Raw genomic sequence first — 20,002 nt, forward strand, 5'->3', positions numbered from 1 at the left:
ATCCGCACTGGGCCCGCATTCTTAGTTTTTGGGTATGAATGATGAATTGATGACCCTATTTATTACACCCAGGCACAATTACATCTTCCACTCATTATTCTGATTAAAATAAAGAGAAGCAATATAGGTAGCAACATAATTATAAATAATGTGATCCAAATATCAAGCAACAATTATTTTTATATATATGCTTCTGTCATTATATTGTATTTTGGATTAATTATGTACCCGAGTAATGAGAAAATAGGTAATTATCACTTTTAAACTGAACAACGCCATCTTTATTGTTTTTGGTGAACGTAGCCTGGAAAGTCACTCATTCTTTCACTTCCCGTTCGCCTTCTCTTTAATCTGTTCCATGTAAGCTCTTCTTGGTCTTCCCCTTCCTCTTTTTTTCTTGTAGCTTCCCTTCTATGATGTTTTAATAAATTCGTCATAAACCGTTCTATAAAAGCATCAGCTTTATGTAAATAAATGTCACTTTTATTTGTAGTCCTATTATCTTTTTGAAATATATTTACAATGGCCCCGATTCCTGCAGACACCATCTGATTTTACTTTAAGTTATACCTGTCATTTTCTTATCCGCCGAAAAGGAATTCCTTTTCCTCTTAATTTTAGGAAGAAAGCACGATCAAATGAATGAATAACCCGGGCGAATCAAAAAGGTATACCGCTGGTATGCAAACCGTTTGACGTGTGCTGTCAACTTAATTCTGTCGGGTTATTGGCCAATATAAAATTTTAGACGGTTGTTTTAGATTTGTGCTTAAAATTGACGTGTGTTCCATAAATTTTATGCTTGTCGATTACCCGTCCCTTTCCTTTTCGGCGGATAAGAAAATTACAGATATAACTTAAAATAAAATTAGATGGTGCACCATTATGTAAATCAAACTGCATTAAGTTTATAACAAAGAGTCACTTTTATTTGTAGACCTATTATCTATTTGAAATATTTATATTTACAATGTCGGAATTAAATGTTAATTAAGTACTTTTGTACAACAACAGATACCAGAAACTAATATTACCAAATAAATATTAATATAACTCAAAAATAATTTAAATAAATATAACTGCGGTACTAAAATTCGTTGAAATATTTGTGCTAAATTAACAGTCTTACATCTAATCTCACTTATGATGGGCATATTACAGAGTTGAATTATGTAAAATGAAGTCTGAATGTTTTCAATTTATATTCAGTCTTCTGTAGAATCTTCACTTCCACACAGGGTTGTATTTTCCTTGTAAAACATTTGCTAGGATATTTTTTTGGTCAAATGCAATTTTGTTATAAATTTCGTACTCGGACTTTCCACTTTTAAATTGCATTTGTTTTTTTTTATTAAACATTATAGAAGGAAAAATTGAAGGGAAGAGAGGAAGGGGTAGACCTAGGATAACATTTATGAAACAAATAAAAGAGAAGGTGCAGGTCGTGTCGTATCGGGAGGTGAAGGTTTTGGCGGGAAGAAGAGAGGAATGGCGGTTACTCTACCGACAAGAGCGCAGCTCTTAAATAGAGAGAGAGAGAGAGAGGCGGTATACATGGCGAGGCATGTGCCACGCTCACCACAAACATGAACACACATATTGCGAGACGTGTGCGTGCCTCGTAATGTCAGTATCCGCCTCAATATTCGTAAAGTCATGAACAATATCATGTACCCACTTTAGAACCTTGTCGCACTATCATGTTTGACATATAATGAGACTTACGGTTTGATTTGTCAAAAAAGTTAATGTGACATAGTTTCAAAGTGGATACATATTAGTACTCGTGACCGAACTTCGTAGTAATTGTTAAAGGTTTAATACTTGCGCTGAACCAAGTAACACTTAAAATTCTGATTTTTTCACTATAATACGCCCATAGGTACGGTCTTCTATCCATCATTAAATTGAGACTACAATTCACTAGGAACAATTTAAGTTTTATGCACTGAAATTCTCAACTGTCAATGGGTTCTCAATCTCAAAAGCTGGGGTACTCAACTGTTAATGGGTTGACAATCTCAAAAGATGGGGTACTCAACTGTCAATGGGTTGACAATCTCAAAAGCTGGGGTACTCAACTGTCAATGGGTTGACAATCTCAAAAGCTGGGGTACTCAACTGTTAATGGGTTCTCATGTCAAAAGTTGGGGTACTCAACTATCAATGGGTTCTCATGTCCAAAGCTGGGGTACTCAACTGCCAATGTGTCAATGTCAGAAAGTCTGGTATTCTCTGGCCTATCTAAAGATGGTGCCTGCCGACAATAGCCTCGATGTCGTCGACCTCCTTGACGCAGGACTCGGTGAGCACGAGCGGCGTGTTGTCTGTGATGAGCACGTCGTCTTCCACTCTGATGCCGATGCCGCGGAACTCTTCCGGGACTGACTTGTCGTTCGGGGAGATGTATAAGCCTGTTGGAGTTGATTAGAATTAGTTAATAAATTTTGGGACTTTTTTTTCACGTTGACAGTCCAGTCGTCCATATACGGATCGTGACGGACTAGCTCCATACATCGGTGACCCATATATGGGTCATTAAGAAACGACCAGTTCTCCTAGGTCTACCCCTTCTTCTCTTCCGTTCAATTTTTCCTTCTATGATGTTTGTTAGAAATGAATCGTGTCGTATCAGGCGGCCAATCATATTTCCTCTCCGGTTCTCTATAGTCTTCATTATTGTTCTCTTCTTCAACTCATAACCTATAATTTTAGTTTGACAGTTCTTAAGTTGTACCGTCATTCACTTACACTAGGTACAAGAAAGAGATGGAGCGAGTTTTAGTCCTGACAAGTTAAGTAGGTGGTTGCCCGGATCGGCACGATGGTTTGCTTACCAGGTTCGACAGTAACGACCATGTTGGTCTGCACGGGGATGCTCCGGCGCACGAGCGGCGCATCGTGCACGTCCAGCCCCAGGTAGTGTGACACGTGGTGCGGACACAGGCGGTAAGCTTTCTGTTAGGGAAATACATAGAATTTTTAATTTGAACATAAAGACCAGTAACCACGACAAACTAGATAGTAATTGCAAACAATTTCATTTTAAATAAAACTCGTTTCATTCGTAAATCAAATCGGTCATTGGTCCCGATTCGGACCTGTCAAATCTTCAGGTTAGGTAAGCGGACCCTGTTCAAAATCGGGATAATGCGAGGGATATCTAAGTAAAGCCAACCCAAAGCACGTGATAATCATTTATGATCCAAACATAAATTCGGAAATTGGTTACGGCCTGTATTGGGCTGGTTTTCCCTTCGCGGGTTGGAAGGTCAGACAGGCAGTCGCTTGTGTTAAAAACCGGACCTGTCAAAACTTCAGGTTAGGTTAAGTTAGGTTATCCTGAAAAATCGGGATAATGAGAGGGATATAAGTAAAGCCAAATAACTCACTGCAGCAAGTTCATTTCCATCGATGTTCTTAGGCAGGATCCCCTCTTGCTGGAGATGCGTGCCGAGCAGCCGGCACATCTGGTCGAACAGCTGGTCTAGAGGCTGCCGGTGCTCGCCCAGCAGGTGGATGAGGCGCTTCTACGGGACAAATTATCATTATTATTCAAATTCAAAAATATCTTTATTCAGTAGGTAACATAGTTACACTTTGAATCGTCAATTTTTACATAACGAACGTCTCATCCGCCTAAAACTACTGCAGCTTCTCACAACCTGTATAGCCGGGGAAAAGAAGCTGTAAGAAAAACCTCGGCACAGGGCCCTAGACATTCTTTAAAAAAATAAAAATAAACATAAAATATTGGTATACAATTGAGTAATTTAGCTGCCTAATATCGATTATCTATTAACTCAGGCAGGCAGTTTTTCATTGATAAGTGCCTGTATTAGACTATTCAGTAGTTGTGTTTTCCTTTCTCTGTTTTATGGTAATTGTCCAATTTGTTTCTGAAGGTGTTGACGCTAGAAGCGGAGACCACGTCCAAATGCGCGATTGGTGTTCCGTGAAACAGAAGAACTGGAGTACGAGACGCCTACGATGAATAAATAAATAAAATAAATAAATAAAAGAAGTAAATAATAAATAATAGAAGATAATTAATAAATAATAGAAGAATTGCGTCAGAGGGATTGCGTCCTCTAACATGATGGACTAATGTTATGGGCGTTAGGCTGATCCCTTATCACCATAAGGTTCATCATATCCATCTTAGGACTTCGTATCAACAGTGGCTGCAAGTTGTCTTTGATTACTTGTGGCTCTGCCCACTTCATTTGGGATTACGTGCGTGAGTATGTATATGTATGTATGTATGTAATAGAAGAATCTATACGTGGTATTATTCTTTATTCTGTGTCTACACGAAAGACACTGATTCATGTCGTCCATATTTTAGACAATATAAATTACTAACTTTGTCAAGTCTTTACATTTTAGATGTCTGTATTTGCGGGTTAGAAACTCAGACAGGCAGTCGCTTCTGTAAAAAACCGGACCTGTCAAGTCTTCAGGTTAGGTAAGCGGACCCTATGAAAACGGGATAGCGCTAGGGGGATGACCATACTCGAATCAACTTACTTGTACTGACAGCACTAGTTCGTACAGGATCCTGTGGTAGGTGCTGAACCGTCCTGACACCGGCCACGTCCGGGAGATGTCCGAGTTGTACAGCCAACGTTGACTGCCTACAACAACACAAGCTCACGACTGTATTTGAGGTAGGCAGAGGTAATTTTATTCTTTTTTTTTATGTGACTTATTGTAGATTTGCCGCAGATGGCATTAACTACTTGGCCGGACAAATGCGGAGCGCTGAAAGCTCTCACCCGGTACAACGTTTAAGACAACAGGCCTGAGGGTGCCCAGTTGGGCGCGAACCACGGCTCAGGGCGTCGTCTGAGGGGGAAAATAAATGAATCGACCCTAGTGGGGCGAAAGCGATAAGCGCTGATTGAAATCGTCGACCACGCCAGCGGGGTCGGTATCGGGGTCCTGAAGTGTTTGGTGTCGCGAGCTGATTGGCTGCCTCTATGGCTAGAGTAATCGGGTCGTCGGGATCGTATATTAAGTCCTTCGGACACCGATACTTTTCAGTAGCGTCTATCTAAAAAAATACTTACCAGTATCGACAAGCAGCAGGTCGTTAGCGGTGAGCATCTGATTGTTGTTGATGTAGTGTATGTGTGTGGCCCGCGGGCCGCCCGCCACCACCGGCGGGAATGACAGGTGCTCCGCCCCAGCCTGACGGGAGGTGAACTCTAGGACCGCGTTCACCGTGTGTTCCGTTATACCTGACATTATTATCAACTATTAACATCGCAAAAAAAAAAAACAAAAAGCTCGCAAAAAACTTCGGTGACTCGTGGATACTTACTTTAATTACTACTTATTTTACTTACTTTCTCTTTATATATGTCACCGTAAAATTTTAAAAAACGTTAGATTATAATCTATCGATTTGAATCTCGAAAAGATTGTGAACTGTCGAATAATTATGAATCGTATCATATTGCTTACAATTTAACGTATTATTTTTCGGTAGATTATAATTTATCGAAGTGAAACCGTCAAATTGTGATACGAAACGCACCTCGCGTGCTATACCATAGAGTTACAAAACTATTAGAGTGAGCATAATGTTAATTTGGGATTCTCTTAAAATGCATAAATGTTTTTGTCATAATTTTAATTATCATAATCCTTTTTGCATAACGTTTTTTAGCATAATAGTTTTACTTTCCCATAATAACATCTAGGAATACTGGTTTGTTAGGTATAACTTATTTTTGGGATTAATAAATAGATATCCATAATTCTTTTTTAGAATAATAGTGTTTTGTCATAATTTTTACAAGGCATAACAGTAGGTTAGGGTGCGGCGGGGGTGGCCCTTGGGCCACCCCTATGCCGCCAGCATGTTTATCTTACACTCGAAAAGTATACTGAATGATACGTTTCAGATTTTTTAATTTTGATACATTTTTTCTTACCATGTGATGTCAGAATTATTGATTACTTACTAAATAATTAATAAATACGTACTTGATTTCACAATCTTGAAGAGCATTTATTTTATTTGACTGACACCTGTGTTTTATTCCTAACTCTATGGACACAGAACGGTCTACTGTAAGGCCGACCAATCAGGGACAGCCGTCGGACAGTTGACAATTTGACAATTGTAAGATTGTGATTTAACAGTTTTACTTCGATAGATTATAATCTGACGAATAATAATACGTTAAATTGTAAGCAGTATATTACGTTTCACAATTTTTCGACAGTTCACAATCTCGCGAGATAGATTATAATCTATTTACAATTTTACGGTGACATATACATATACAGGGTGTTAGTAACATCGTAACGAAAACTTTGACGGTTGGTTCAGACCAGAATTCTCAGTTGATATCAAGTGGAATTTTCCGTCGCAAAAGTATGGAAATAAAAATAATTAAAAAAAAAACATGAATTTTCCGACAGTGCATTGCAGTGCAAAACATGAAATTCCACTTGATATCAATTCAGAATCATGGTCTGAATCATCCCCCTCAGTAAACGTTACGGTGTCACTAACACCCATACCTACTTGTATGGCTACCTGTATGTACTTGGACGGGGTGTAAGTGACATCGTACCGAATACTGAGAGGGATGATTCAGCTTATTATTCTGAGTTAATATCATGTGGAATTTTCCATCGCGAAAGTATAGAATTGAAAATATTAAAAAAAAAACAAAAAAATCATGAATTTTGCGACGGAAAATTCCACTTGATATTATCTCAGAATTATGGTCTGAATCATCCCTCAAAGTTTCCGTTACGATGTCACTAACACCCTGTATATTTATATTTTAATATTGTCCATCTCACCAGGTTTAGTGCAAGCCATGGCCATATTAACGGACTGGGAGCCGATGTAGCAGGTTTCCTTCATCAGCTCCACTTCGGCCGCAGACTTGATGACCCTCATCGAGTGGATAGCGCGCTGCGGGTCCGCCCAGCCTGTTACAACGTATTTACAATCAATCAATCATTTATTCGCGCAGGACTCCAAGTTTTGTCAAACAGTTGGTAGGTTTTATGTTATAATAATCACATTGAGGAGCTCGGTGGCGCAGCGGTAAACGCGCTCGGTCTGCGATTGTTGAAGTTAAGCAACTTTTCCAAAGGCCGGTCATAGGATGGGTGACCACAAAAAAAAGTTTTCATCTCGAGCTCCTCCGTGCTTCGGAAGGCACGTTAAACCGTTGGTCCCGGCTGCATTAGCAGTCGTTAATAACCATCAATCCGCACTGGGCCTGCGTGATTGTTTAAGGCCCGATCTCCCTATCCATCCATAGGGAAGGCCCGTGCCCCAGCAGTGGGGACGTTAATGGGCTGATGATGATGATGATGAATCACATGATATGTAGCGGATATCATCATCATCATTAATTTAAGAGCCACGCTCTTGTCGGTGTGGCTTTCCAAGAAATGTAACAGAGTAATTTCTATACATGGTGTAAATAGTTATAGATGTCGTGGCCAGATCGTAGAATTGATCATTTCATGATGAGATCAACCATTTCATGAAATGGTCATATTTCATGAAATAGCCAACTTAAGTTGACCATATCGTTACTGTAGGCAGTGTCTATGCTATGTGGTGTAATAAAAATGCGAGTAGTAATTTCTTAGGTTCAAAATTATATACGTATTCAATATGGAAAATTGTAAAATGACATTGATTCATCGATTATAACATCACTCAAGTTTTTAATATAATCGACACCAGCGCCACTACCGGTGGATAATGTTATAAATTTTACGATATGATCGCCAACGTTTGGCCATATCATGAAGTAATCATGCATTTAGTTGCTTATGTCGTTAAACGTTTTGTGTTCATTGATTTGGCCAACGAGTCATATTTTCTACTTCATGTAATATGATCATTTTATGAAATAATCGAACACATCATGAAATAATCAATTCTAAGATCTGGCCATGACATAATATCATGTGGTTTCCACGCTTTGTGCCCGGTTTATGGCAATACTCTTGTGGCGGACCCAACTAGTTGGCCACCTAGTTCCGCCCACATGCAACAGATGGCGCCACATTCATTAATGCAGTCTTCAAGCAGTCGTGAAACGCGCTATCGAAGTTTACACAGCAAGACGCATATATACAACCACGCCGCCAAACACTCTTAAACATAGCTGGCGAGGAATGGGTGTACCTATAAAGGGTGTTAGTGACATCGTAACGAATAGTGAGGGGGATGATTCAGACCATGATTCTGAGTTGATATCAAGTGGAATTTCCTGTCGGATATTTTTTATTCTTTTTTGTTTTTTAAATTATTTTCCGTTCCATACTTTTGCGACGCAAAATTTCACTAGATATCAACAAAGAATCATGGTCTGAATCATCCCTCAAAGTTTTCGTTACGATGTCACTAACACCCTGTATACTAATACACGTCTGCCTACCCCTTCGGGGATACAGGAGTGGTGATGTTATGTACCGATATTGGTGTTCTGGTGGAGCAACCCGCGGATGGTGGGGTTCAGCTCTGGGTTGGCGGGGGTCTCCGTGTGGTACCACAGCACTGTGGGCTTGGGTGTCGCCGTTCTATAATCAACAATGACAATTATATTCAAATAAATAATAATTTCTTGGGCCAGTGGTTGAGCAGATTCCGGTGGGGACATATCACAAAAACACTTTATGAACCCTAGTTTGGTTAGGACACTACAGGCTGATCACCAGATTGTCCGAAAGTAAGATGATCCGTGCTTCGGAAGGCACGTTAGGCCGTTGGTCCCGGTTACTACTTACTGATGTATGTAGTCGCTTAGTAATAACTCTGACACTAGGGTTGATAGGTCTGGTAATCCACCTCACAATCCACACGATAGAGAAGATTAAAACTTATACAAAATGACAGTTAAAAAAGAAGAAAGTAGCTGGACTCACTTGGCAAGGAACTGTGGTAAGGTCTCGACGGGGCGTGACTCGTTGACGGCAAAGAGTTTGGTGGCTGCAGAGCAGCCTGTCCGCGGGCCCTCCCACAGCTCAGCGTGACTGTCTTTGTCATTGACAAATAATATTGCCTGAGAAACAATAAGTGTAATCAGTGGAGGTAATCTGGCCTAAACCAATAATTTTAATAACGGCCTCCCTGGTCCAGTGAGCGTTGGGCTCACGATCCAGAGGCCCCGGGTTCGAATCTCGGTGGGGACATATCACAAAAATCACTTTGTGATCACTAGTTTGGTTAGGACTTTTCAGGCCTGTTAGTTAATGCCATCTGCGGCAAATCTACAATAAGTCACGTCAAAAAAAAAGTTAGGACTTTACAGGCTGATCATCAAACTTTTCGAATTCATGCTTGAATCATAAATATGATTATTATGTATTCAGCAGAACCTACATACCTGAGCAATAAAATAAGTCCATTACTTATGTTTAAAATTACATTACAGTCACAAAAATAAACTTACATTATAAGTACTTTGTTGAGCAGGTTTAACCATCACAAGCACCGCACATGGCTCTAAGCATCCGGTCAAGTAGAAGAAGTCTGAGTTCTGACGGAACGTATACGGGATCTTGTCGGACATGAACTGTTTCGCTGCTGCTGGGATCACTATCTGCAATTGTCATGAAAATTATATTATTTAAGTGTTACATGCATGTCTTTCATTACTTTTATGTTGTGGGATAGCATGTAGCAATCTAGGCAGGCATACTGCTTAGCAAAAACCTGCTTATGGTTGGAAGACCGATCGCAAGTTAGAGGAAAATAGAAACAAAAAAACTTATATTGTTGTTTGTTGTGTTGTGTTTGAAGGCAAGAGGGAAACCGTTCCTCTTTTTTGCCCTAAAAAGTAACATGGAGAGGAATGCTACACCGACAAGAGCATAGCACCCATGGCCTACTGGTTAGAGCTTTGGGCTCACAATTTGGAAGTTTAGGTTCTATTCCTTACAGTGAAAAGACACTTTGTAAGACTGTTTTTTGTTTGGCTAGGACACTGCAGACTGAATCACCTAATTGTTTGAAAAAGTAAGAGCCATTGGTCATGGAGTACTAGTCTAAACACCTCCAGCAACCCACAGTGAAACAGATTGGTGAAGTATGCTCCATATCTCCTCTGGTTAGTGAGGGGGGCCTATTCCCAGCAGTGGGCTGCATTTAGGTATATTTTTGTTATTTACATTTTTCATCATGATTGTAAAATTTATATGTATCAGGAGAAAAAAAACATGTTTTTATAAATAAGTAAATGAATGAGGAAATGTTTCTGCAGGAGTGGGGCAACTAAATAACAGGCGAGGAAAACAAGTAAATTAAATTTAAAAAAAAAATACAAAAGAAAATCCTCTATTGGTACATTCTCAGTGTGAACTGAATTGAGGTAGATATAAGGAAGACAACGTTGTGACCGAATTTAAACACCTGCTTTTATCAATATTTATAAATATGCTGCCTTGCCAACTTCTTCCATACATAATACAACACTATGCTAAGAACAGTCAAGGCCACCAAACTAAAAATACTTATATTAGGTATAATAAAGTACAAAACCGTTTAAAGCTCACTTACTAAGTGGTTTGTGTTCTCATTCTCAATTTCCTGTGTTAATTTGGTAACCAACATGTCTCGTCTGTCTACGTACTCCGCCTGTGTGATGCCACAAGTGAGGTAGCCTTCCTGCACCATATGGGGGTGGGTGTAACACGTAGGCTGGCCCATTACTCCTTTAGGAATAGCAAACTGAGGCTGTTTAAGACGCTGAACTTCGCCTGGCGGGGGCTCCATAGTACTCAAACATCGCGAATTCCCGCTCAGAAGCTTCAACACTTGCCTCCTTGAACGTCTCGAGACTGAAAAAGTAAAAAAGTTTTGTAACTTTCCATCATACAAACCAAACAAAATACATACGAAAAACAACCTAAAAATTTACCAGTGTGCATAAGAACTTTTCGCAGCTGATACATTTTATAGGCCAATTAATACAGTGAAAAGGTTATGGCTATTGAATTTAGCGGAAATAAAGGGAAATCGGATTCTATTTTTTAGGTCAAAGTAAGAAGAAAACTGTAATTTTGATGATGTTTTGATGTTTATTTCTTCTAATTTGACATTGACATGTTCTATTTAGATTGCTATATTTTTTATAAATGTCCTCAGTGTTTATTTTTTAAAACATCTACCGATTTTTAAAAGTCGTTTTAAATATACTAAAAATCGATTTGGAGTTTATTTCTTACAATATAGTTTCATATTTAGATCTTAAGTATTTACTCTTCCTCCTTGAAGTTGTATTTTCGTCTTTAACTTTTACGTTATTTATGGGAAAGTTTAAAATATGGCAATATTTTATATCTTACATTCCGTTACACGCAAATATTTTTTTGTCAATAATAAAAAAACAAGAGCCGCTTTATTTAAAAACATGTAAAAACTTTTTGAAGATAATTAGTTGTAAAGATCACAGACATTAAATGAAATGTAAAAATTTGAAATTATTGGAATTTCTTGCAATTTAGCTTGGCGGTAATATTAATGTGCCTACAGATTTTAGCTGTTTCTGTTAAATAATATAATATTTTAAATGTTATGATAATAGTACGGAAATTAGTTTAGGTACATTATATTATTACTATTAGGTATAAATATAAAATACGACTCTTTGTATTTATGTATATTGGTAATTGACAGCTTGAACTTTTGATCCTTCGAGCCGGATAGATCGAACAACTTAGGAAAGGGTATCTCCTTTTAAATTTCCTGCAAGGCCAGACTTTTCGGGGCAAGTCTCTAAAAGGAAAAGAGGCTCTGCCTGGCTCCGTGGGCAGGAAGGTCATGCGACGTTCACCAGCTCGGCAGTCAGCGCGGAACGATCGGCGCGCGCGCACGCCGCTTCCCCCACCACCGTACGCGATCGCGACAAACTTCACCCATACGTGCCCGTTACCAAATAGTGTTTCATAACAGTTCAGTGTTTGTTTACTTTTTAATTTCAACCAGCAATTGGACGCACGCAGCCAACGACTCTGCAAAGAGGTTTGTTTCTCAAATTTTTCAATAGTTATAGTGCGCCGTCTCTGTCTTCTATATTGTGGTCTAGTCGATAGTTTACTTCGGCCACTTGCAGGTTCATTTGCATCGTTTGTAAGCCATTCATTAATGTTACGGTCGGTTGCAAGGATTACTTAATGTGTGACCTCGTGATACTAAAGTTGATATTTTTTCAATGTTTTCATAGCAAATGTTATAGTACCTAGTCGTCACCGTTGTGTGGGCCAAGGAAACGAATAACGGACTGCTTCAGTGAATGATTTAATGTCTATTTTGTTGCTTTTTGTCGTGTTTTGTCTCCATCACAAAGTAATAAAACACGCTAACTCAAACTATGTGGAAAGATTTTCATACTTTAAGTTAGTTTTACCAAGTTAAGCGCTTTTTATTTGTTCATAGCAATATTTATGTTATAAAAATAGTTACTTATCTACTACATAGGACCTACATACAAGTCTGCTTATACTTATTAGCTTCAGCGTAAGTTTGGGAATCTATTTATAGCTACTAGCATTTATTTCCTATATTTTTATGACTATTAAAGTGCTCTTTACGAAATGAAAATATTTATAAAACCGATTTTATTAAAGAATACTTACTGACTTACTCATCTAATGTAGGTACCTAACCTACCCAATAATCCAAGAAAACTGTAGTTTGCTGTGTAAATGTCTAACTCCACAACATCCTACCGAATTACGAGTAACTTTTTAGGTAGGTATTTGACGAAATAAATTCTATCTTTTTTGTCCGTATAACATTATTACGCTTGTAACTTTATTGCCGTATAATAAACTATTAAATACTCGTAAATAAACATGGTAAGTAGCATATGAGCTACAACATAAGACGATCCAGGAGGTTCCTGAACTTAAACCACAGTCTATTTTCTAACGTTCTCAGCTAGTTGGTAGACTTAGCGAAGTTTAGACACGGCAACATAAAATGAGTATTGGGCAAAATAGTTACATTTCGAATCGTAATCTTTTACAATTTTTTTTTGTCGTACGTCTCATTCGCTTAAAACTACTCCGGCTTCTCACAACCTGTATAGTCGGGAAAAGTAGCTGCAAGAAAAACCCCGGTTTAAATTATAGGTAGTTAGTATTTTAAGGAAAATAATTTGGCTACTAACCTCTCTCTCTAACTATATGGCAAAGTGGTAAAATTATCGATAAAATATAGTGCGATGCGAAGCGATATCGCACGTCAAAATTAAATATCGTAAAGGTACTAAGGGGCGACACGATTATGTCGCAGGTACATCCTCATATCTCTTTATTTTAACATTTTATCTTCTATTAATATCATTCATGAATTTCTGACAATCTCTCAAGAAACGTATCAAGAAACTCGCAACACAACATCTTTATTTTCTTTCTTTACAAAAAGCGTAGAGAAACCGCGTGTATTCGATATCTTAATTTATTTTACCACAACTTAATGATGTCTGCATTCATGCAGTCAGGTCTGTGCATCGTTTAATAGCAGCAGAGAATAAGATATACAATTACGCATAGAAAAATATATAAATTCAATGTATTCACGTTGCTTTAGATTGGGGTTGGGGTTTATCACGTGGTTTCGCAACGTGATGAAATTATCGATCGATTCAATCAATTTTGTCTAAATCGATAAGTTTGTTTTTTCCCCTAACATGATTCGATAACTAATATTGTTCATCCCGACGACCCGATTACTCTAGCCATAGAGGCAGCCAATCAGCTCGCGACACCAAACACTTCAGGTCCCCGATACCGACCCCGCCGGCGTGGTCGACGATTTCCCTCATTCAGCGCTTATCGCTATCGACCCACTAGGGTCGATTAATTCTTTCAAATATTTTTCCTTTCAGACGACGCCCTGAGCCGAGGTTCGCGCCCAACTGGGCACCCTGTTGTCTTAAACGTTGTACCGGGTGAGAGCCTTCAGCGCTCCCCATTTGTCCGGCCAAGTAGTTAATGCCATCTGCGGCAAATCTACAATAAGTCACGTCAAATTAAAAAAAAAATAATAATAATATTGTTCGTATTTTGACAGAACGACATGACTTATTTGGGTTCATAATTAGCACCAAGCGACAAAAGACATAATTATACATAATTCAGAATAGATTCAAAAGACCTAGACAAAAGATTATCACGTTGTGCATCTTAGCTCTATAGTGGCCCGGATTTCTGCAGACACCTCCTAATTTTACTTTATACCTGTCATTTTCTTATCCGCCAAAAAGGAAAGGGATGGATGATTGACAGCTCTTAATTTTAGGAAGCATGAGTAAATGAATGAATATCCCGGGCGAATCAAAAAGGTATCTCGCTGGTATGCAAACCGTTTGACGTGTGCTGTCAACTTATTTCTGTCGGGTTATTGGCCAATGTAAAATTTTTAGACGGTTGTTTTAGATTTGTGCTTAAAATTGATGTGCGTTCCATAAATTTTATGCTTGTCGATTACCCGTCCCTTTCCTTTTCGGCGGATAAGAAAATGACAGATATAACTTAAAATGAAATTAGATGGTATTTACAGGAATTAGCACCATATCCCTGTTACTTGGGACCTACATAGCTGGCCAAATGGGTGTATATACAAACTATACTATACACCTCTACCTCCTTTTTTCTAACACATCACGCTCAGTGACATGCCGGTCCCGGGAATTTTCCCAAAGTGGGAATGTTAATAGTAAGGACTGGCTGCTTTTCTTTTTTAAATTGTTCTCACTTGTACTTGTCTTATAATAATAAAGATTTTTTTTCTTTTTTTTAATAATAAAGATCTTTTTATTTGTTCTCCACAATGTACATAGGTGGTTTACATAAAATAATGCACAATTGAAGGGTATGTACGAGTGTAAACTGGCGCCCGAGATAAGGCAGAGCCTGTGTTTCTTATCTGCCTAAAGGTTAGGTAAAAAGCGCTTTTTTACTTCAGGGCATATTCCCAATGTGGAATCATTATCGGGAACGCACATCACTGATCACGCCTGTATCCCCGAAGGGACAGGCATTAGGCGGAGGTACAATAGTCTAGACACTCACTCCTCGGAAGTTTTTTTTTTCATTTAGTTACGCTCGCTAGCTATTTAGTTTTTTTTAATAAGTAGGCATTTTTTTGTTTTTTTTTTTATGTCACTTACCTGTGTTTTGCTGTATGGTGGTTGGCAGTAAATAAACTAATTACATCTCGTTACATGTAATTTATTTATTTATTTTATTCGGGACAACAACAGGTCGTTTTTTGTTTGTTCCCAATAAATAAATTAGGTACATCTGTATGCAATTTACTTATCTATAATACTTATTGTAAGTAAGTAGTTACATCGTAAGTTAGATACAGTGCCGGTGACAAAACACTGCTTACCCCTTAAGAGGTATATCGACTTATGTACTTAAATAAAAAAAGAAATAGAGTAAATACTGATTGTCCGAAAAAGTAAGATGACTCCGTGCTTCGGAGGGCACGTTAAGCGGTTGGTCCCGGCTATTAGCCGTAAAAACACCTCCACCAACCCGCATTGGAGCAGCGTGGTGGAGTATGCTCCATACCCCCTCCGGTTGATTGAGGGGAGGCCTGTGCCCAGCAGTGGAAAGTACCTTATAGGCTATTTATGTATATGTTGTAAAGTAAATAAAGATACGTGTGCTTTTATCACCGGCACTTTAGCTGGTAAGATATATTATAATATGGCTTCGAAAACCATTAGGCACAGAGTTCCCCGCCGCGTAATGAACGACAATGCACAAAGAAAGTGCCTACATACGTAATAATACCTTTATTAGGTATGTTTTAAATTTTCTATATTTTTTTTTATTTTATTGGAATCTGGGTGCATGGCCATTTGAGCGAGTGTGAGATTGTATTTTTTGATTTTATCTACTTATACTGATTTTATTGATGAAAAGTAACCAGGCCAAAAATTCCACTAATTGGCTTGGCAGTAATTGGCTTTCTGTTGCTATTTTTAAGTCAATTTTTTTTAAGCTGTTGGTTACTTTAATTTATACATTCTAAAAATAAAAATAAAGTCTTACTTTAATACATTCAAAATGCAAATCTACATTCATCTCAATCATGTTACTCAGATCTTTAAAACATCTACTTAAATAAAGTTTATTTGTTTCAAGTTACATAAGATCATTTCCGTGATTCTTTTCGATGAGATCTAGCGATCTACGACCATTCTATAGAGGTTCACAGGCTGCGGTGGAATGCGCGGGCGCCATTACTCGAGTTCCGCCTCTCGGTGCGTCTGCGCAGCGACGGTAGAATGGCGGGAATCTTCTAATGCAGTCGCGGGATAGCGTGTCATTAGAGAAAATATGCATACTTTATGGTGCTTGAGTTCACTTTAAAACATTTAATAATTCTAATAAATCTTAAATGTTAAGTTTGATATTGACATAGCAATACGCTTGTATTACATAAGGGTTAGGCAGAGGTGTATGGGTATACAATTACTCCTCGTCAGCTAGCCTACTTATAGCCATTCATTTCATTAATTTTGATTGTCTCAAATTTCATGAAGATTAATAAATAAGTGATGGTACGTATTTTAAAATACTTAGGTACTTAAGTACCTATTCTATTTTTGAATGAGGGACTATCCAGGCTACGTTCCTAAAAAAACATAATTATAGATGGCGCTGTACAGAGTTGCCTTCGTTTAACCTTCTAATTTCATGGATAACAGACATATGCATCTTTTATCTTTGTTTTTGGGAATAAATGATGAACCTTGTTATTACACCCAGGCACAACACGCCTTCCACTTACCCTTATTACTTATAAACTGCCTATATACGTCCCACTGCTGGGCACAGGCCTCCCCTCAATCAACCGGAGGGGGGTATGGAGCATACTCCACCACGCTGCTCCACTGCGGGTTGGTGGAGGTGTTTTTACGGCTAATAGCCGGGACCAACGGCTTAACGTGCCCTCCGAAGCACGGAATCATCTTACTTTTTCGGATAATCAGGTGATTCAAGCCTGAAAAGTCCTTACCAAACAAAGGACAGTCTCACAAAGTGATTTCGACCATGTCCCCATCGGGAATCGAACCCGGACCTCCAGATCGTGAGCCTAACGCTCTAACCACTAGACCACGGAGGCTGTTACTAGACCACGGAGGCTGTTACTTATTGCCCTTATTACTTAAGGAATGTAGGTAGCAACGTAATTCTATACCATATCTGATACAAATATCAAGCAAAAATTATTTTGACATATGCCTCTGCCATTACATTATATTTTTGAATTATTATGTACCCGAGCAATGAGAAAATAGGTAATTATCACGATAATTAAATCTGTACAGCGCTATCTATATATTTTTTGAAAAGTCGCTCGCTCATTGTTTTTCCCGTAGATTTGAAACAGCATGCGCATGACCATTGTAAACAAGCCGGTGAAAACTTAAGTGCCTATAGTATGCTATTTGCGTTTGAGTAAAAATCAATTAAGTTCTTAATCATTTCTCCATTTATTTATATCTACATAAACCTCAGGAGCAGGATGTAGATCATTCAAAGATCGTTACAACAAACTTCATTTAGTTTTAATCGAATCAATTATTTGTACATTTTGTACCATCGAATGGTGCCGTAAAACGGAACGTGATAGGCCCCGCATTGCCTACACCCGACTTTAAGGCCTATAAAAACTCAGTCCCTTATTATTGACGAAACTAATTTCGAACAGTCACTTGTTAACGCAGGATTGAAAGGGTACTTTTTCCTGTGTCAAATGACTCATTAAGCCCCTTGTTTTATGAGCCATCTTTGGTTTATCGTTCGCCGGCCGGAATGACACAACTTATGTAGGTAGGTACTGACTTTACATTTAAAAATCCAATCACAACTTCGATTATCGCCGTAAGTAATTATATTATCCTCACGAACAAGTTAAAAGTAACAAAAGCAAATAATAAGGGTCCATAAAAACATCTTTATTATCCTGCGTATAAGTAAGTATGATAATGATAACCGAACACACGCTGGGACCAATCGATATTTTTGCTTCAATATTTTTTATTCGCGCGTCACTGTCCGATTCTGCGGCAAAACATGTATTATGCCACGTCTAAGTCTTAAAGCGAAAACCAGTAAATTATCATAACGTTCGTATTTTTTTTAATATACTAAATTCGGCTGCACGGTCGAGTGCCCACCCCACTATTAAGTTCGTTATTAAAAAGTACAAACTGTGGATTTGAAAACTGCATGGTAATTCTCTTCCTGAAGCTATGCGTATTTTATGGTGATTTGCCCGTAGGAGATTAGACCACATTTGTGTTTGTTGCCGACCATTTTGCCTCGAGGTGTCTCGCCGCAGCGAGGCCAGACAAAGGTTTTCGTAACCTACGGCTATTCTTTCTAACTTATTATCCTGGATAAGGCCACTTAGGCAAATAACACGATGGTCGGTAATGGATGCTGATGCCTTTGGTGATTTGTGGAGCATAGGCACTTTTAAAGATACAGGCAAACTGGAACAGTTCTTTGTTCGCCGGCCAGATTAGGCAATATACCATTATGTTAGCAACACTTGTTTAAACAGCGAAACACGTCCGACTCCGAACTTGTCTTTCCCGTAAGCGTCTGGTCGGCGTAATATAAAAATTTTACGAAAGCATAGAGAGAGCGATGACCGGCGATTAGCTGCGCCTTTTTTATGGGCAGGCGCAACTCAGGATGTTTGGGCTCCGACGTGACTTATTTATTAGATTCAGCTCTTTCGCGATTTGATATACGACGACAAAAAGTTAATGGTCCCCTTTGAGTGCAAAACGCGATAAAAATGGCACTAAAAGAGCCGTTCATTCGTCTTTTTAATCATATTGTTCGGTGTCAGTTATTAGCTCATAGGTACAAAATGTAACGTAACAGTTGCATTAGCACAGTTGCTGTTTTGACGCGAAGCAGTATCGGTGCGTGGGCGCTCCCACTTCGCGCCCCGCTCGAGCTCCAATTTATTAACCTATTGGCGGGAATTGTCCCGTTCCGTTTTACGGTCATCGTAAGGTGTAACTCTAAGGGTTTATTTTCTTTTGTCATTCTCAAATGGAGGCTTGTCCACACTCATAAAAAGTTGCTAGTACCTAATTTAAAACTTGAACTTTTTGCTCTTAAAATGTTATTGCAGCAGAAATGACTATTCAAATCAATTTTCCACTTCTAAGATTAAATGACAAAAAAAACTACAAAGAGTTAGAGACCTTGCGTTAAGTAAATAATCACGTATTCTTGGAGTGACTAAAATGTCGATCTCACGATTTCAAATGTTTTACCATAGTAATATAAATGCGAAAGTAATTTTGTCCGTCTGTTACCAATGGACTGACACATAGGTAGATAGATTCGAACTTAGGGTTGGTACTTTTCAAGAACAGAGTTAGGGTTTTGACATTGAGTTTTTTTCCCAGAGACGTACTTGAGAGTACTAACTTTCAAAAGACGAAATTGACTTGTCGCGTCGCGCTATAAATATTGCACGCACACGAAGTCGCGGTAGGAAAACATACAAGTAGATTTTATATAAGTCGTCGCCGGCGCCGGAACCAGCTTGTCACAAGGCCTTGTCCAGTCGGTTGGCATTTGCATCATGACGTCATTGCGTTGTGACTTAAGAACAGCCACATACAGCCTACATAAAATAGCTTGTTTAAAAATTAAAACTTGCGGCCCAAGTTGTTTATTCTGTTCCCAAAGTTCGACTTCAAGTTGTTTACTTTATTTAGAAAGAGAAAAAGAAGGAAGAAAATCGTTTATTTTAGATATTTAAACTTATCTAAAAATGGAGACACTCAACAAAATGTTGTGACATTCACGACCTTGTTAGCGCTTGGAATTTTGTTTGTACTTACCTGTAATAATATTCGTGATTTTATGAGAGGTTTAAATTCTGAAAAAAATATATGGTCCACCTTAATTTATGTTTGTGACATGCAATAAATGAATATGAAGCTTATTAAAC

General features: G+C 38.4%; 2 protein-coding genes and 1 long non-coding RNA gene across 5 annotated transcripts in view; 1 reads left to right on the forward strand and 2 right to left on the reverse strand.

The window, feature by feature from the left end:
- LOC126381125 (uncharacterized) overlaps nt 1-20,002 on the reverse strand; it is a 124,407-nt gene that overhangs the window by 68,889 nt on the left and 35,516 nt on the right. The gene's annotated exons all lie outside the window — the stretch shown is intronic.
- Nucleotides 1,267-11,101, reverse strand: LOC126380349 (xaa-Pro aminopeptidase 3-like). Its single transcript, XM_050029722.1, has 11 exons — nt 10,911-11,101; nt 10,550-10,830; nt 9,444-9,593; nt 8,917-9,053; nt 8,465-8,571; nt 6,826-6,957; nt 5,073-5,243; nt 4,531-4,637; nt 3,393-3,530; nt 2,838-2,958; nt 1,267-2,414 (listed from the first exon to the last, which is right to left on the reverse strand). Exons 1-11 carry the CDS (start codon nt 10,942-10,944, stop codon nt 2,245-2,247), a joined length of 1,548 nt encoding a protein of 515 aa, XP_049885679.1. The 5' UTR covers nt 10,945-11,101; the 3' UTR covers nt 1,267-2,244.
- The window catches only part of LOC126380076 (titin), a 111,609-nt gene continuing 103,429 nt past the window's right edge, over nt 11,823-20,002 (forward strand). For 2 of the 3 annotated variants that reach the window (XM_050029280.1, XM_050029289.1), the window contains exon 1: nt 11,823-12,013. The gene's annotated coding sequence lies outside the window, so the exon portion shown is untranslated. The remainder of the gene's footprint in view (nt 12,014-20,002) is intronic. The other variant, XM_050029300.1, reaches the window with a different exon arrangement.

Source organism: Pectinophora gossypiella, chromosome 3 (assembly GCF_024362695.1).
Source record: "Pectinophora gossypiella chromosome 3, ilPecGoss1.1, whole genome shotgun sequence".
Lineage (NCBI taxonomy): Eukaryota > Metazoa > Arthropoda > Insecta > Lepidoptera > Gelechiidae > Pectinophora > Pectinophora gossypiella.

What these genes read in the sequence shown, in the direction of transcription:
- LOC126380349 (XM_050029722.1), bottom strand. Translation starts at nt 10,944, where the DNA reads ATGTATCAGCTGCGAAAAGTTCTTATGCACACTG. An exon ending in AAAAGTTCTTATGCACACTG is followed by an intron (nt 10,831 to 10,910) that starts GTAAATTTTTAG and finishes TTACTTTTTCAG; the next exon opens with TCTCGAGACGTTCAAGGAGG. An exon ending in CTCAACAAAGTACTTATAAT is followed by an intron (nt 9,054 to 9,443) that starts GTAAGTTTATTT and finishes ATTGTTTCTCAG; the next exon opens with GCAATATTATTTGTCAATGA.